The following is an 18,714-nucleotide window of genomic DNA, read 5'->3' on the forward strand; positions in this document are numbered from 1 at the left end:
ATCTGTGGTATTAAAATACTGTGTGATTAAGGAAGAAATGTCTAAAAGGCTCCTGAGGGGGCGATAATGAAAACAAGATTGAGAAACTCTGACCTACACACTTGGGACTTGCCTTGCCTGGTCCAAGGACTGGCCAGAACTGAGGGAGAGTGTAGAGTCCTATCCCAGGGCACTCAAGGTATATCCAGAACTGACCCCCACCTGCTAGCTGGTGTCCCTTCCCCCAAGCTATCCCCTCCTACCCTGTGCCTGAAAGTCCATTGTTCTGTGTCCGGTGTCCTGTGATCTGATCCCGTTCTTACCGAGGCCACAGGTTGGCCCTTCCACTTTCTTCCCCAGGGGCAACCCAGCTCCCAGGGCCGGAAGGAGTCGGAGGCCTCTCAGCTCTATGCTCAGCCTTGGGCTACGGCATAACCCTGGGGCTCCTGGAAGAATCCAGGAGGGAAGCCCAACTACAGGAGGCACCCAGGAACCGGGGGTGCCACTGTGAGACAAGGCTTTCTTTATTGGGATGGGGATGGGGTCACAAATGGTCTTACTTAGAGGTGCTCTAGGCAGATGGAGTCACTTAAGGGTGGGACAGGACTGAAGGTCTGTTGTCGGGGGACACAGAGACAGGGGTGAGGGAAGAGGTCATGGGTGGGTGAGACATGGTCTTGGGCAACACAGGTGTTCTGCGGTCTTCATACGTCGAGGGAGTCTCCAGTATCTGGGGCTCCCGTTGGATGCTGGAGCCAATGAAGATCAAGTAGATGATGGCACCTAAGTAGGCACCCAGGGGTGGGGCCACCACTGGCACCCACCACCAGTCCTTGGTGCTGCAGGCAAGAGGCAGAGGCCTGCTTAGGGGGCCGATGCCCAGCATGGCACCTGCATCTACCTCAGGCCGAGACAGAGAGTAGGGCCTGAGAGTAGAGGAGAAACCCCACCTTAACCTGGGAGTTGCCCCTGAGCCTGGGGCACCGACCAGCTTCAGCCTGATTCAGGGACAGAGGCGGGTCTGGGGCAGGGTTGACATTCAGTCCAGGAGCAGGGTCTGGAGGAAAGTCAGGACCCACTCTTGCCTCCCCAGGCCACTGGGAGCTCTGCAGGATGCTCCCGGGCCACTCCACCCCTCCACATGTAGGGAACCCACAGAAAACTCACAGGAGTGGGCTGGACTAGGCAGTACCTGAAGACCTCTGTGCCCCAGCCAGCAATGAAGGTGAAGAAGCGTGGAGGCAGGTCCCGGGAGGGGTTGATGGCATATCCTGAGTTCATGCCCATGGACGCTCCAATGATGACAACAAGGATGCCGATCACCAAGGCCTGTGTCCCTTGCAGTGCTGGGTTGTTCCCCTTGTCCGTGATGGCTAAGAGACACAGCTGAAGCATCCCTGTCACTAACACCTGGGGAGCAGACACCGTGGCAGCCGACACCGTGACAGCCACCTGGGGTCCCTAGCCAAGCCATAGGGCCTCAGCAGTGCCCCCAGCCCAAACCCGTTGGCAGAGACATGTCCTGGTACAAGGACAAGTCCCCATCCAGAGTTCTTGTCCTCTTCACCACGAGGGGCTGCCTGCTGGCCCCCTCCTGAGTGGGGGAGGGCTTGAGGAGGGGCACCCACCCTGGACCACTGACCTCATCCAGGAAGCCTCTCCACAAGGTCATGTGGTCAGGAAGGTAGGTGGCAAAAATGTTAGCAGTGGCTGTGGGACCAGTCACTGTCAGCCTTCCCCCTGAGTAGTCGATGATGGCAGCTGTGGAAACACAGATTGAGTATAAACCTGCCCCCAGCCAAACCCCACTGCAGTCTCAGAGATGAGGTTGTAGGATGGAGGGCAGGGAGCAGCTCCAAGACTTTTCTCTCCCAGACATTTTCACAGGCTAGGACACTTGGTTGGATCAGCTCATATTTCAGGGGAGGAGGCTGAGGCCAGAGATGGACAACCCAGGGCGGGACACTCACTGTAGAAGAGGCAGTAGATGGTGGCAGCAGCCAGGAAGGAACCCAGGAACTGACCCAGAACATACACGGGAAACTTCTTCCAGGACATGCGGCCTAGTGCACAGTTGGTGAAGGTCAAGGCCGCGTTCATATGGGCCCCTGCAGGGAGGGTCAAGTGTGTCGGCGTAGAAACAAACAACACTAATCAGTAATACTGAGAGCAACAATAATAACGGCTAGCGTTCGTGCAGCGTACCCACTCCACGAACAAGGACCCCGCGAGGCAGGCACCACCATCTCCATTTAGCCATTACGGAAAGTGAGGGATGGAGAGGTTCAATCGCTTGCCTAAGTTGACCCAGCTAGTAAAAACGAGGGGACAAGTGGGCTCGTGAAGCGTCTGGGCAGAGGAAAAGGGCTCAGGGTGTTCTCCCTCCACGTGGCCCGTGAGGGCAAGGCGCTGGCTGACTTGGAGAAGGGGACGGCCGGCAGGGGGCAGGCGGATCCCGCAGGGGACACCTGGCCATGCCTACAAGGCGGGGCCCAGCCCACTCACCGGAGATGTTCCCTGCCATGTGCACTCCCATGGTGACTCCGAAGCCAAAACCCAAGTTGACACCGAGGTAGCTCCCCATCTTGTCTCCTAGAACCATGTGGGCTATGGAGCCGAGACCAAACACCTGTAGGAGAGGGCCTCTGAGGGGGCTGCCCACCCAGAAACCCCAATCTCAGAGAGGCGCTCGGAGCTCAGCTGGGGCCCCGCCCCTCCCGTGCTAGACCTCCCCAGCATTGCCCTTGGGGACCCTCTGCCCGCCCCCTCCTCCAGAGACTTCCCTCCTCGTGACCTCTCCCCCTTGCCCCTGCCAAGGCCTCTCAGACATGACCAGTGAGAGCTGGGTGAGGGCTGTGCAAGGAGCCGGAGTGAGGCAGTGGAGTGAGGGGCTCTTAAGGGCATGTCCGGGTCCCTAGACTCCAGGCGCACCTGAAGGTCCTGGAGGAGGCAGGGCTTCCGGGAGGGCAGGGCTGGTGTGGATTCGACCCCTCAGAGCTTCTCACACTTCAGCCTAGCCCGAAGGGAGTTTCTTCAAGGAATCTCCAAGCCTCACATCTGGACTCTGCCAGGAACCTCCAACCATCAAGAGCCCCACACACTGAGCCCTGGAGCCAGCCTCGTTCCCATTGCCCTCGGGCGTCACTCCTGAACTTCTTGCCCATCCCCAAGCACCAGATCTCAGCAGGTGACACTGCCCACTGACCTCCTTCACAGGGAGGTTAGAGACCTAAAAGGAGGCCCTCACTCAACAACACCCACCTGCCTCTATATCCACCTTCCCTTCAGCTCTGGCTCCTGCTCCCACCTCTCTCTCCTTCTGCAGAGACCTCCCCCTGGCCTGTATCCTCCACACTCCCCTTGACTGGCTGCCACACACTCGGGTCTCTTCCTTCCTGAAAGTAAAGCCTCCCGCCTCAGGCCAGCCTCCCTGTCCACCTGTGGACTCCTGGACGCCCCCTCCCATGTCAGTCAGGCTCCAGGAAGGACCCGCTGGCTGGCTCCTTTATCCCTTCCCTTGCCCTCCCTCCTCAGCCCGGCTTCTGCTTCCAACTGTCACGGACACCGGCGCTCTGTCTGAGGGCTCCAACCTCCGGATTGCCCAAAGCTCCCTTCAGGCATCGTCTCACTTGACTGTGCTGACTTTCACCCCCTTAAACACACTGTGCTTCTGGAAAGTACCTCCTCTTTGGCTTCCATCCCTCTCCCCTTTCCTTTTCCCTCTGTAGCCTCCCCCGGTCCACAGTTCCTTCCCACATTCTTCTTCCTTCATCTGCCTCATAAAATACAGATGATCCCAGGGTTCTAACCCTGGCCCTTTTCATATCTCACCCCAGTCACTCCTGCGTTTTCTTACCAGGGCTAGAGCTTCAGATATGCCTGATGCACTAATTCCCAAAACCTCCACCTGGGAGCCAGATCCCTATTTCCAGATACCCACTGGAAGTCTCCGGGGTGCTTCACAAGCGTCTCCAGCTCTATTTTGAAAGCTCACCATCTCTCAGAAAGTGTGATCTTCATCCCATGCTCCCCCATCCCAGTTGGCCAAGCCAGAAACTTGGATGTCCTCTCCCTCCTCCCCCACACACAATCAGCTCAGCTTACATTCTCCCAGATCTTACTCAGTCTCCTTCTTGCAGCCAGAGTGACCTAACACAAAAATCTGACCATGTCTGCCTTTTGTTCAAAGGTTCACTGGTTCCCTTCCATTTCTAGGATGAAGTCCAAACTCAGTAAGCCACCATTTAAGACCCTTGATTTCATGCCTTCTGCCTCTCAGTTTCTTATCTGCTCCAGTGTTCTCTATGTTGAGCACTAGTGTTACTAATAATAGCATTACTACTATTATTAAGAAAAATAACCATTTATTGAACACTTACTATATGACAGCAAGTTCTATCTGTCACCTCCTTTAACCCTTAAACCAACTTATGCATTAGGTACTATTATTCTCCCCATTTGACAGATGGGCAACCAGAGGCTAAGAGATGTTGAGTGGCTTGTCCAAAGTACAAATCTTGCACATGGTGAACCAGTTTTTGAATGTAAGCAGTCACCTATACCAGTCTCAGAGCAAACAAGCACACTGCTCCCTGCATGCCTTGCTTTCTCATGCCTCTGTGTTTTTGCATACGCCACTCCCTCCCTCTGGAATACCTACCTGATCCTAGATCCTGAAAAATTGACACTCTAAGATCATGTTCAGAGACTTCCCTGGTGGTCCAGTGGTTAAGAATCCACCTTCCAATGCAGGGGACACAGGTTCAATCCCTGGTCGGGGTACTAAGATCCCACATGCTGCGGGGCAACTCAGCCCGCGTGCTCCACAACCACTGAGCCCACGTGCCTCAACTAGAGAGCCTGCACACCAGAAACTACAGAGCCCACACACTCTGGAGCCCGTGCACCACAACTAGAGAGAAGCCCGCGCACCGCAACTAAGACCCGATGCAGCCCAAAAAATTAATTAATTATTAAAAATTTTTTAAAAAGACCACATTCAGGCTGCACCTCCTCTGAAAAGTCTATGTGTTTTGGATATGTTGTCTTTGAGGGACCTCTAGATGTCCAAACTGCTGGAAATCAGAGTCTAGACCCGTGTCATCCAATATGATGGCCATGAGCCACATGTGGCTATTATGTACTTGAAATGTGGCTAGTCCAAATTGAGATCTACTGTATGTGTAAGGCACACACCAGATTTCAAAGGCTTAGTAGGAAAAGGAAAATGTAGAAGATCTTATTCATAATTGTATATTGATTACATGTTGAACTGGTAACATTCTGGGTATATGGGTTAAATACAATAACTATTAAAATTAATTTCATCTGTCACTTTTTACCTTTTTAATGTGGCTACTAGAAAATTTTAGATTACATATGTAGCTCATATTGTATTTCCTTTGAACAGTTCTAGAGTTTTTGAAAAAAGAAAACCTGAAGAATTGTGGACACAAGGGCTGCAGTTGAAGCCGTCGGGGAGGATGAAGACCCCCGGGGAGAGGGCGCAGGGTGAGTGGGCAGCTGAGGGCTGAACCTAGGGCCGAACGTCAGCCCTCAGGGGTGGGCGTTAGAAACCCCAGCTGGAGCAGCTGTTGAAATGGAAGAACAAAGAGAATGTGCCCTGGACCCCAGGGAGAAGCAGAGTTCCCCAAGAAGGGTGTGGCCCACACGGTCATGTGCAGACTCTGGGTCAAGGGCGAGAAGGCCTGGAAAGCACCCCTTTGGATGTGACTGTCCAGTGGTCATGAGTAGCGTGGTGAGCACTGTATCATCAGGCCATGGGGTCAGAAGCCAGGTCCCAGAAAGCGTGAGGGAGGTAGGTGGTGAACAGTTGAAAGGACCAGGGTAGACATGCCTTTGAGAACCTACCTGAGAAGGGAGGGAGAGCGAGTGTGATAAATGAAGGGGGTCACGGGGTGAAGGGAGGGATGTTCTGTGTTCTGCTGTTTTAGGCGAGAGACCTGAGTGTGTTAAGGTTGAGAAAGGGAGGGGCTGAAGATAAAGGAGAGAGGAAAGGACGAGCAAAGTGTCTGAGTAGCGCTGGGGGCGGGGAGCAAGGCCAGGCCAGGCTGGCAGGCTTGGGGGGTCAGGAGGTGCAGGGGTTGGAGCAGGCATGGAGGGTCTGAAGACCAAGGGTCCCCATTTCCAAGTAGGAGCTCAAAACCATTTACTAAAAATAATGAATGAGTGAATAAACCCCACGTGATCTCCTGTGTCAAGGTTGCCAACTACCAGCCCCTGGACCTAAGCTGTCCAGCACACGTTTTGTTTGGATAATCTGGTTTTGACACACGCACAGAAGTTTCAGCTTCTCTCGCAAAATCAGAAGCTCTGCAACAGTGGCCCGCATTCTACGTGGCATGGCAACGGTCGGCTGGAGTGGTGGCAGTCACGTCTTCGCATAGGTCCGCACTCTGCCGTTAGCCACCATCTCCACCACCCTCAGGTGACTCTCTCTGGCCCCCCACAGCACGAGTTTGCAACCCCAGCCCTACTACTGACAACTACAGCTGGTTTGCCAGGGCCCTGATAGCCCAGCGCCCACCCTCTCTGGTCAGTGAACGTGGCCCAGCCTGTCCCGGTCCCTCCAATAGCCACGGGCCCAGCCTGGAGGACAACAGCCCCGGAGGTTACAGAGTGGAACCGAGTGGAACAGTCTGCTTCCCTTATCTTGTCAGCAATAAATGGGGCCCAAGGTCACTCTAGCTTTTCTGAGGAAATCTTTGCGCTGGTGACTCACTGAGCTTCCTATCAACTGAAAAAGCCATCACGTCTTGGCACACAGGCCCGACACCTAAAAATAACAACAACACAATGTCCTCTGTGAGCATGAACCTCACAAAGTTCTTTTACAAGGGGGTAACTTCCCTTCGATCCTCACAACAACTGAATGGCAAATGTTTCTGCTCCCAAGGGAAACCGAGGCCTGGAGAGTGGTCTTGAACTACCCAAAGTGAGGGCCTTACCTCAGCTGGGGGACAGTCAGAAATCCACAGCTAAGCTAAGGGACAGAGCATAGCGATGAAGGGTCAAGACGGGGATATTAGACTGGACTGGATTTCATCTTAACTTAAAATGTGACCTTGGGCAAGTGACTTTGTCTCACGGAGCCTCAGTCTCCCCACCTGTGAAATGGGGATAATAATAGTACCTCCCTTACAGGGCTGTTGTGAGGATTTGGGAAGATGCTGCACATAAGGGCTTAACATTATAGTGCCTGGTATGCAGTAAGTGCTCAATAATAATCTCAATAAAAGGAAGAAAAACGCAAACGTGGGCAGTGGGCAGGCATGAATGCATGTGGTCAGTGCTTGCTTTCCCTAAGAGCTCTCTGAGGAAGCACCCTCCCGTCTCCACAGTTCCAAGGTTTAACAGCCCTCATGGGGCTGGAATGTCTTGTCATAAATGAATTACTTTGCCCTGGATTAAGGCAAGAGCGGATCCAGATGCTGTCGTCACAGCTCAGGAGGGCAGGTAATGGAGGAGGGGGAGACAGCGAGAGGCAGGGAGGGGAGAGCAGCTGAGAGCGCTTGTCAGTTTGACAAGCAACCAACACATATGTCCTATGTGTGCGCTGGGTGTCGGGCTCTTGACCTTCTTCACACAAGTTGGCCAGCTCGATATTAGTAATGTTCTGACCAGTTAAGATGCTTATGTAAGATCACAGAGCTAGAAGATAGCAGAGCCAGAATTCAAACCCAGCTCCAAAGCCCATGGAGGCCTGATTCAACACACTTAATAATGTCTGAGAAGACAGGCTCTGAGCCACAGAGAGACCTGCCCCAGGCCAGCTGGTGACTCAGTGGCAGGATGATCAGGATAAGAACCTAGGTGTCCAGAGTCTCCTGGGCTCTGTGGATCCCACTGTCTCCTACCCCGTGACTCAACGCACAGACACTCACACACGCACACACAACCACACTCATCCTCTCCCCCCGACTCCCAGCCCCCTGCCGCCTCTGGCGTGCTCCTGACGCCTTCGCTTCCCTTCCCAGAGGCTAGCCCTTCTTTTCATGGACCTGGGCCTTCGTAAGGTGCAAACAAGCATGGCCACAGCTTAAGGGCAGAGGCTGGATGGGATAAGTGGCAGGGCCGACGCAGGTGGAGGGACAGGGAGTTTCCAAGAAAATCCACATCCCACTTGCATATGGTTTCTGTCCCATCATCCACTAAAAGAGCCCTCACCAAGGTGCCCCGGGACCTCCAGGTTGCCATACTCTACAAGAAGGCATCAGCACTCACTTCTCTGGCCTGTCTGCAGCCTCCCACCCTGCTGACCACTCCCTCCTTGTGGACCCCGCCACTTCTGTAACCGGGTCCCCCCCCTTCTCCTCTCACCCCTCCAGTCACTCCTTCTCAGGCCCCTTTGTGTGCTCCTCTTCATTCTTCAGGCTCTGTCCTCAACTCAGTTTTTTTCTCTTTCTATACATTCTCACTGGACAGTTTTTATAACCACAATTCATATTCTGATGTAGTCTAACTCTTTACTTCCAGCCCAAGCCACTCTCTAGAGTTCCAGACCTCTATAACCAAGCACCCCCGAGATTTCTCCCCGGCACCTCACCTGGTCACATTAACACTGACCTCACGCCTCGCCCTGCGCTGGGCCGCAGGCTCCGCGGAACGGCCCCCTAAGCACTTAGCCCACATCTGTTGCTCGCAGGTTCCATCTTCCATAACTCTCTCAGATGTGTGCTTTCTTCTCCATCCCTGGACCGGTCACACCCTCTCTCTATCCTAGGTCATTGCCACAGCCTCTTCGGTTCCCCTCCCTCCAGCTTTGCCCATTCGGCTTAGGCTCCACACTGCGCCCAGAATTTCCTTCTAAAATCCAAATCTGGTCATATCATTCCCCTGCTTGAAAACCTTCGACGCCTCCCCATTGCCCCCAGGATTGATTCTCAAAGCCTCAATGTCCTCTCCAATCTCTTTGCTCTTCGCTTCCCTTCTCCCCACTTCCAGGCATGCCCCCCGACCCACCCACCCCCAAGCAGCCCAGGATTTCATTCTGCTCCAACGTACCATGAGCCCTTTCTCTCCCAAAAAGACTTGGTGAGAAAGACAGAGCTCTCTCCTTGTTTTCCCATGCTTCTCCCTCAGGCTCGTAGCTCAGAGGCCGGGGGATGGACAGTGTGACTCAGGGCCCAGCGGTGGGGAGGGGGTCATGGATTGCCCTACCTTCCTGAGGCCCCTTCCTCAGAGCCTGCTCACCCTGTGCCACCCACCCACTCACCATCATGACAAACGTGCTCAGGAACTCGGCCAGGAACTCACGCACCATCTCCTTCTGCAGTACTGCTTGCATCCTTGTTACTGCAGACCGTGTGACCATCTTGGACATGCGGGTAGACCTGAAGCAGCAGCCCGAGCCCATGGGCAGAAATGAGATCAGGCGCACTTACAGTCCATCGGGTTTTCAACTCATGGCTGAGTTAATGGGTAACCCAGTGGCCTCTCCACACACCTCCTCTTGCCCAGGGCAGCTGGTACTGCTGGGATCAGAGGCATGTGAGAGTCCCAGGGATGTGGAGAGGGACTGGGGGTATCCAGATCATGCCCCTTCTTCCTCCTGATGGGGACTGGACCATTGGGAAGGGCGCACTAATGAGGCCAGGTTGCAGAGGGGGCAGCTGGGAAGCCAGTACGCGCCATCTGTGCTGCCAAAGAGCCTCAGGGGAGAAGCAGGTGGGAGAGAGCAGGCAGGAGAGTGGAGCTCAGTTGTCTGTCTGTCTGCCTGTCTGCTGGGGCCAGAGCTCTGGGGACAAAGGTAAGGCATCAGGCAGGAGCTGGCAACAGTGAGGCTCTACAAACAGCACAGATTGTGGCAAAGTCTGCTCCCGGGCTCTAGAAACAGCACCGAGGCCTGAAGCATGCCCCAGGTTCTGCCAGAGACGATGAGGACAGCAGAGTATACCAGGCTCTGAAGCAAGGTCAACACAAATGAATGTTTGTGAGTGAGTGAATGAATGAACGAATGAACGGGAGGGACAGAGGAAAGGAGGGACTGTGTCTTATTCCCTGGTGTATCCTCATTGTCTTGCACAGTGCCGGGCACATAGTAGGTGTGCAATATACACTGTTGAATGAACGAAAACTGAGAATTCATCTGTTACTCTCCACTAGATCCCCAGAACTTCCCACAGTGCCTGACACATGGTAGAGGCTTGATAAACGTTTGTTTAGTAAGTGCATGATTGGATGGATAGACAGATGAAAAAGGGAGTTAGAGGCTCTATCTTCTGTTGGTGGTGGGGGAATAGGACTTGAGTGTGAGGAAGGAGACGGTGTCCGGAGGCTAAGGAGGAGGAGGAGGGGTGCAGATGCCTCTAAGTGCAGCCTCAGTGCTTGTTCAGACTGGTGACCCTCCCCCGCCTCCCACGCTAAGTGACCCTCACCTTCCTCACGCTGCTGGGGTCAGCAACATCACCTGCACCCTGCCTCAGCTTGCTGACTTTCCCCAGCCTCACACCAGCAAAGAGTAAGGACAGGGAGTGAGAAATGTAAACCAGGCATGGATAGAACACCTTCCGCTTTTCTGGCTGAGACCCCATGTTCATTTCTCACCCACCCTAGTCCTTGCTCTTTCCTTACTTCAGGGAAACAAACCCAGGACTGAGCATATGGAGGGGGATGTAGAGTTGCCTGGATGGTCGGTCCAATGGCTCCCATCCAACTGCAGCTCCCATGCAGCATCATATAAGGGTCGCCTTGCCCCTATGCCTCCTCAGCCCTGAAGAAGAGCCTGAGTGAGACAGCAGGAATTCAAGAACAGTCCTGGGAAGGTACCACAGAGGCAGAGGAGAGGCAGACAAAGCAGGAAGTCACAGACACCAAGAGAGCTCTGGAGCCCTGGCCCCTTCCTCCTCACCACAAAGCAGGCAGGACGCAGTAAGTGACAACCACCAAGGAGCCAATGGACCAAAGATTTATTGAATGCCTAGCATGCCTACTATGTTCAGTGACTGTAGTAAAGAACACTGGCATGATCCCTGCTCTTAGGAAGACAAACAATTAACTAAGCACTTACTTAAAAGTGTAAAGAGTGTTGCCACAAGTGAAGAGTGGGCACTATGGGATTGCAGGGAGGAAGCAGATGACCCAGAGGAGGGAGTAGGAGGCTCTCCCAGAGGAAGGGAAATTTAGGTCGAGAATAGAAGACCGGCCAGATGAAGGAGCATCAAGGGAGGCTGGGGAAAGTTCTGGGCTAATGCTTGGACAAAGGCTTGCAGCTACGACAGTGTGTGGTGTATAGAGGAATTCTATAAGAATGGGCTGCAGAGAGAGAAGGGAGAGTGGCACGAGATGGGCAGAGAGGAGCAGATGGCCTCATGGCCCACGTTAGGGAGTCTGACCTCGCCCCAGAGGGCCGTGGGGTGGAGGATTTAAGCAGAAGCACTGTCTCCTCTTTGGAGGCAGGAATAAGGCAGCAGGAGTAGAGGCGTGGTGAGCAATCAGACAGGCTGAGAGGTGATGGCAGCCCAAGCCAAGAAGGTGCAGTGGCGGTGGTGAGAGGAAGACAGTCAAACTGACAGACTTGGTGTCTTATTAGAGAGGAGAACGGAGAAGGAAGAGTCAGGGATGACCCCAGGCTCTGGCTAGAGCAGCACAATGGCCTGCGTGAGGCACATGAGAGAAGCTGCAGGCTTAGGCTGGAGAATGAGGGGTCCCCTTCTGGGTGTGGTGAGTTTGGGGAGCTCACTAGACAGCTAAGTAGAGGTGACCAGTAAGGAGGCTGCTGGTCATGTGGTCTTGTTTAGAGATACCCATTTGGAGGTCACCATATCATAGATGGTCATCTGACCCATGGGCATAGATGAGAGAGCTCAAAGAAGGGTATAGAATGATAAAGGGCATCTAAGAAAACTAGCCTACAAACCAAGAAACTAACAGCCAATGAGGTAATTACCTAAGTAATATGTGCTAACCAAGGAACTAAATATCTAACAACTCACCAACCAACCCTTCGACTCATCAACCTAGCAACTTAACCAACTAACTGATTCTCCTATTAACCAGCTCGTTTAATTATCTAATCAACCAACCAGCTGCAAACTATCCAACTAACCTCAAGCCAACCATTTAACCAGCTAACCAATATTTATCCATTTAACAAATGTTTGTTGAGCAGCTACTTATAAGTCAGGCACAAGGGGTAAAAGTAAAAATCCAGTCTCTGCCCTTGGATGGCTTCATCCAGTGGAGGAGGTGGATAACACCATCAGAGCAAGAAGCCCCCGGGTGGGAGGCAAGGCCTGAAGAGACTTGAAGAATGGGCAGGTGGTGTCCTAAAGTGGCTGTGAGGGAGTAGGGATGTGGGAGTGAGGATATCTTTCATATTTTAGCAGATTGGTGGTTAGATGTGAGGCGTGGGGGACAGAATATCAAGGACAAGGCCTTGACTTCTGGCTTGAGCATTGGAGGAGAAGGGGATCCTTGACTGAGCTGAGACCACAGGAAGTGGCGGGAGAGGAGTGGAGAAGGCTGTTTTCAGCTGGGACTGAGCTGCCTGCAGGACCAGTGGGTCTTTGGAAAAAGGGTCTAAAGCCCTCTGAGAGTCCTGGGCAGAGACAGCGATGTCATCGGCACAGAGGGGACCCATTCATTCTCTCTATCCAAGAGCACATAGGCAGACCAACATCCATGCTCATGTGGAGCTGACAGGCAGAGATGAAATGTCCTAAGTAGGTCATCTGTGTGGTAGAATGTAGTACATCCTACGGGAAAATGTAGAGCAAGGTAAAGGGGGTGGGCAGTGACTGAGTAGGGCAGTCAGGGTGAGCTTCACTGAGAAGGTGGCATTTGAGCAAAGACAGGGAGGAGGGGGCTTCCCAGGTGGCACAGTGGTTAAGAATCCGCCTACCAATGCAGGGGACACGGGTTCGAGCCCTGGTCCGGGAAGATCCCACATGCCGCGGAGCAACTAAGCCTGTGCGCCACAGCTACTGAGCCTGCGCTCTAGAGCCCGTGAACCACAACTACTGAGCCTGTGCGCCGCAACTACTCAAGCCCGCGCACCCGCAACTACTCAAGCCCGCGCACCTAGAGCCCGTGCTCCGCAACAAGAGAAGCCGCCGCAGTGAGAAGCCCACGCACCGCGAGGAAGAGTAGCCCCAACTAGAGAAAGCCCGCGCGCAGCAACGAAGACCCAACGAAGCCAATAAATAAATAAATAAATTTATTTAAAAAACAAAAAAGACAGGGAGGAGGGGAGCGAGCCCTGTGGGGAACTGCGGAAAGAACGTTTCAGGCAGGGGGGATGGTCACTGAAGGACTCTGAGCATGTCTGAAGGAAAGGAAAGGAGGGGAGAGTGGGGTGGGGGAAGGTCAGAGAGGAAACGGGCACGAGATAGGCAGGGCCTTGGCCATTGCAAGGACTTTGGCTTTTATTTCACCCCAAAGAGACCTGAGCCTGACCGGGTGAGAGGTAGTGAGTTCAGTTCAATTGAACACAACCTACACAGGGGCAGCTGGAACCCACTGCCCAACTCCTTGACCCTCATCTGGGTCTTTCTGAGCCTCCCCTCAGCCCAGGGCCCAGCCCATGCTTGGCTATGGGCACAGGTGGGAGAGACCCTTCTTCTGGGCCCCATGGGCTGGTACGGGGTGGGAAGGAAGGAGTCTGGGAGGATCAGCTACCATGAGGGAGAGGCTGAGAGAGGGGCAGGGAGGGCCCTGGGGGTGTGCTGGGTGCAGGACGGGAGGGCTGGGGTAGGGGAATGGGTGGGATACTTACCGCTTCCTCCTGTCGGCCTGAGTCATATTCTGTCTTTGAGATTTTTAGATGCTGTGGAGCCAGAGAGAGGTCACTAGGGCTGGGGGGCTCAGAACTTCGCCCCTCATTCCCATCAGACCTCAGCTCCCCCACGGGAGAAGCCACAGGGACAGCTCCTGCCAGGGCCAACCCCTCAACCCAGCCGAGCTGGCAGGGAGGGAGAAGGAGGGGTCGGTGTCTTCAGCCAATGGGGAGTGGCACTGAAGCCCCACCCCCTCACCCCTGCTGGTCCCCGGCCTCGTGGCCCCCGGACTCGTGGCCCCCGGACCAGGCCCTGCGGAGGTCCTCCTGACCTTCCCAAGTCTGCAGCCCAGCTTTGGACAGTGGAGATGCCCACAGCCTCCCCCCAGCAGCTCCACCCTCACATATGCGGGTATTATTGTCTTCAGTCTAACCTCAAGCTCTCTTGCTGCTGACTTAAACTGTGACTTTCCAGGGCCTTGTCTGCCTCCCCTTGCACACACAAACACTCACACACACACACACACACACTCTCACACACACACACACACTCACACACACACAGGATGAGGTCCTGAAAGTTCATTTAGTCCTAACCCCCACCTCAGAACGAAATCTACCCTCTCACCTTTCCTGAAAATTCCCCCTTTTAATCCCCATTTTCCTCACAAACGACAGCACAAAGGTAACCCTGGAGTTTCCCCATCCTGCATGCTCCCTTGTTCTCTAGCCCGCTTCCCTCTAACTGTAGCCTAAGTTCACATCCCTAGCCCTGATGGCAGAAACCCTCTAGCCCCAGCCTCTCAGGAGGGGACTCCAGAGGGAGGAACCACTCCAGCAAAGCCAGAAATCCACCCATTACTCTGATCTGCATCCCTTCTGCTTTGGTCCCGTGTCGCCAGTCTCTACTCACCCCCCCACTCCCACCCCCCCAGGCTCTGCTGGCAGCCCAGCCCCACACATCCTCCCAGTCTCTGCTGCACCACTGGGCCTCCCAGCGGTCAATTTACAGGTAAGGAAACCGAAGCCCAGAGAGGAAGTGTGACGCGCCCACATGACGCAGCAACTCAGGACTAAACCAAAACGGATATCCAGGCCTTCAACTCCCAGCTGGGGTTCCTGCCCCAGACAGTCCCACGGTCACCTCCTCCCCATGTGGTCCCCATGAGTGGCACTCCCAGGCCTGGGTCCCAGGGGAGGCCCCCTGTCCCAGCCCTGCCTGGAACCCGACTCACTCTGCCAAAGTGCCTTATGCTTCCCAGCGTCTGCCTTGGGGGCCTCTCAGTTACAGCAGGCCTTGAACTTGTTCCTCCGTGACTGTCTCAGGCTCTGGCTGCAGCCCCTGCGAGGGCTCCGCTGTCCCTGCGTCCCCAGGCTAGAGCCCGCCTCTCGGCCCTCCTCGGGGTGGCCCGAGCACTGCTCTGCTCTGCTGCTCCAGGGAAGAGGTCAGTGGGGCAGGGGTTTGGCCCCTGTCACTTGAGCCAAGTCCAGATGCACTGCCCAAAATAACATCCCTTCTCCTGCCAGCAGCGCCACGGAGACCAGGTTCTGAGGCAGCCTTTGTGAGGTCAGAGGTGGAGCTCGGGGTGGGTGCTCTGGGCCTCATGGTCCCAGAGGAAGGACCTGTGCTCCAAGCCAAGGGTCCAGCCCAGGGCCAAAGGAAGCCCTCCCAGGGCCCCAGACCTGGGGGAGGCTCCAGAGGCTCCTGAGTGCCCCCGCGGTGGTCAGAACTGCACAGAAAGGGGATTGGAGGTGGAAAAGTCTGGAGATCAACAGCCAGGTGGAAGGGTTGGGGAGAAGACCCTGGGTCAGACCTAAGGAAGCGCCCGTCCCGAAGGAAGAAGGGGACACTCACGCCCTGGACTCAGGGGCCTCCCAGTCTGAGGGGAAGGAAGAGACATAAGCCATATTTGCAGGAAAACCTCAGTCTAAGAGGGGAGGTAGAAAGCCAGGCCTGGTTCTCTGGAGGTTCTTAGTCTGTTGGGGAGGAGACAGAGCCTGGGCCTCATCCTCTGGGAGCCCCCGTCTGAGTGGGGGAAGGGGAACCCTAGGCCCTGCCCGCAGGAAGACGCCTCCCTTGGAAGCAGCAAGCAAGGCCTCTGGGAAGGAGCCAAGCTGGACCAGAATGTAAGGCTGCAGATGGGGTGACCAAGGAGGGGTCAGGAGCAAACCAGAGCACCAGCTGCCATCTGAGAGGACTTCTGGAGCCAGGGAATAGCTGAGCCTCCAAAGATGGGCCAGTTTGGGATTTGAGCAGGTGACCTGGTGCTGAGAAACAAGGGAGGGGTTGCTGGTCTGCAGACTGTAAGGAGACCAGCCAAGTGGAGTAGTGGATGGTGGGCAGTGGGTCCAGAAGCTTCTGAGGCCTGCAGCCCCTCTTTGTGGAGAGGTGGTATAGGATCTGGCTGCAAAGCCAGCTCTGGTAATAGAACTTTCCTCTAGAGGGTGCCAATAGACCGGGTCAGGTCTGGAACTTGCATTGCCCAGGTTCCCACCCCTACTTGCCCAGGTCCCCAAGCCTACTTACGCAGCAGGTCCCTCTGTAAGGAGAGACAGAGGTAGGCTGCCCAGTCAGAGACCATCCTGAAGGAACGAACTCTTCCACTGCAGCACCTTGGCTGAGGCTCTGCCCCTCATTCCCCTCTGCAGACTCGAAGAGGGCTCAGGACGCTGAGTCCTTCTTCAGGGAGGTAGGGATGTACCCCTGGTAGTGAGGGGCACCTGCCTTTATTCCTTTCCTTTGTGTGCTGTTGAGGCCATGGCGAGGTATGAGTCAAAAGTGAAGCTGGGGTCTTGGATGTGGTCAGAACTTGAGCAGAGCTGGATTGGGCTGGGATCAGGCTGGTGACGGAGGGAAATGGGATCCATGTTGGAGTCAGGGATCCAGCCCTGGGCTCATTTACTGGGCTGTACGCTGAGGACCCAGAGGTAGAGCAGACACCCTCCTGCCTGTGTCTTGGGACAGACAGATAAACGGCAGGTGGTTCCCACAGAAAGGGGCGGGGAAAAGGTGCAGAAGCGGCGTGGGAGCACAGGTGATGTCCTAGCATTGCCCATTTTTAAGCAAGAAGAGTCAAGTTTGCCTCCAGATAATGAGAATAAAATCCTCCCTTTTCAATACGTGCTTTGTGCTGCCACCTCCCCAACAGTGAAACTCCATGATGAAACCCTGACATATCTCAATCAAGGCCAGTCTTATGAAATCCGAATGCTAAACAATAGGAAACTTGGAGAACTTCCAGAAATTAATGGCAAGATGGTGAAGAGTATATTCCGTGTCGTGTTCCATGACAGACGGCTACAATACACGGAACATCAGCAGCTGGAGGGCTGGAGGTGGAACCAACATGGAGATAGAATTCTTGACATAGATATCCCAATGTCTGTGGGTATAATCGATCCTAGGGCTAATCCAAACCAACTAAATACAGTGGAGTTCCTGTGGGACCCTGCAAAGAGGACATCTGTGTTTATTCAGGTGCATTGTATTAGCACAGAGTTCACTATGAGGAAACATGGTGGAGAGAAGGGAGTGCCATTTCGAGTACAAATCAGTACCTTCAAGGAGAATGAGAACGGGGAATATACTGAGCACTTACACTCAGCCAGCTGCCAGATCAAAGTCTTCAAGCCCAAAGGTGCAGACAGAAAACACAAAACAGACAGGGAGAAAATGGAGAAACGAACGCCTCATGAGAAGGAGAAATATCAACCTTCCCATAAGACAACTATACTCACAGAGTGTTCTCCATGGCCCGAGATCACATATGTCAATAATTCCCCATCACCTGGCTTCAGCAGTTCCCATAGCAGTCTTTCTCTTGGGGAAGGAAATGGTTCACCAAATCACCAGCCAGAGCCACCCCCTCCAGTCACAGACAACCTCTTGCCGACAACCACACCTCAGGAGGCTCAGCAGTGGTTGCATCGAAACCGTTTTTCCACATTCACGAGGCTTTTTACAAACTTCTCAGGAGCAGATTTATTGAAACTAACTAGAGATGATGTGATTCAAATCTGTGGCCCTGCAGATGGAATCAGGCTTTTTTTTTTTTTTTTTTTAATTTATTTATGGCTGTGTTGGGTCTTCGTTTCTGTGCGAGGGCTTTCTCTAGTTGCGGCAAGTGGGGGCCACTCTTCATCGCGGTGCGCGGGCCTCTCACTATCGCAGCCTCTCCCGTTGCGGAGCACAGGCTCCAGATGCGCAGGCTCAGTAGTTGTGGCTCACGGGCCTAGTTGCTCCGCGGCATGTGGGATCTTCCCAGACCAGGGCTCGAACCCGTGTCCCCTGCATTGGCAGGCAGACTCTCAACCACTGCGCCACCCGGGAAGCCCGGAATCAGGTTTTTTAATGCATTAAAAGGCCGGATGGTGCGCCCAAGGCTAACCATTTGTGTTTGTCAGGAGTCCTTGCACCTGAGGAAGCAGCAACAGCAGCAGAAGCGTGCGGGTGGAGACTCACATGGTACTTTCTTCGTTTACCGTGCCGTCTGCCTAGCAGAACTGACAGCTGTTGAACGGACAGAAAAAATTGCTCGGCTTTTCAGCATTTCCCCTTTGCCAGATCAGCCACATCTACAAGCGGGGCCCACAGGAATCCGTGTGCTCTTTCGTGATGAGATGATACAGAACTTTCAGGAAGAAGCCTGTTTTATTCTGGACACAATGAAAGAAACCAGTGATAGCTATCATATCATACTGAAGTAGGTGTGGGGCATTCCATCCTCAGTGGCTGCTGCTGCTTTCACCTATTGGGAACTCCCCTCTTGAAGGGGGTCGCAAATGGAGCTTTGAAGGGCTGCAGGAACCTGACCCATCTGACTGTGTGTGGGCGGGTCCAGGCCTTGGAGGCAGAATCCCAGGCATCTGTGTTGGCCCAAGCTCTTAGGGCACCCACAGATTACTGCCCAACATGCGTTTCTGCAGCTATTTCTCATTTAAAATTTCTGGACCCTATTGTTGTTGAATATCAATAGAAACTCCACATCATTTAGGGTGTG

At 54.1% G+C, this 18,714-nt stretch overlaps 2 protein-coding genes across 4 annotated transcripts; one reads left to right on the top strand and one right to left on the bottom strand.

Moving 5' to 3' along the window:
* Nucleotides 1-485: 485 nt before the first annotated feature.
* AQP7 (aquaporin 7) lies at nucleotides 486-9,355 on the bottom strand. Of its 3 annotated transcripts, none has more exons than XM_061199261.1 (6): nucleotides 9,215-9,355; nucleotides 2,485-2,608; nucleotides 1,950-2,087; nucleotides 1,622-1,740; nucleotides 1,172-1,389; nucleotides 486-818 (listed from the first exon to the last, which is right to left on the bottom strand). In XM_061199261.1, the coding sequence occupies exons 1-6, from the start codon at nucleotides 9,353-9,355 to the stop codon at nucleotides 569-571; spliced, it is 990 nt and encodes a 329-aa protein (XP_061055244.1). In that variant the 3' UTR covers nucleotides 486-568. The 3 variants fall into 3 exon arrangements, with proteins under 3 accessions (XP_061055244.1, XP_061055245.1, XP_061055247.1); XM_061199262.1 differs by having other exon boundaries at nucleotides 1,950-2,042; nucleotides 9,215-9,351; XM_061199264.1 differs by having other exon boundaries at nucleotides 2,485-2,586; nucleotides 9,215-9,292.
* Nucleotides 9,356-13,532: 4,177 nt separating this feature from the next.
* On the top strand, nucleotides 13,533-18,421 carry LOC133097354 (alpha-globin transcription factor CP2-like). The gene is made up of 4 exons (XM_061199218.1): nucleotides 13,533-13,542; nucleotides 14,650-14,726; nucleotides 16,680-17,755; nucleotides 18,058-18,421. The coding sequence occupies exons 1-4, from the start codon at nucleotides 13,533-13,535 to the stop codon at nucleotides 18,419-18,421; spliced, it is 1,527 nt and encodes a 508-aa protein (XP_061055201.1).
* The last annotated feature ends 293 nt before the right edge of the window (nucleotides 18,422-18,714 follow it).

This window comes from Eubalaena glacialis, chromosome 9 (assembly GCF_028564815.1).
Source record: "Eubalaena glacialis isolate mEubGla1 chromosome 9, mEubGla1.1.hap2.+ XY, whole genome shotgun sequence".
Classification (NCBI taxonomy): domain Eukaryota; kingdom Metazoa; phylum Chordata; class Mammalia; order Artiodactyla; family Balaenidae; genus Eubalaena; species Eubalaena glacialis.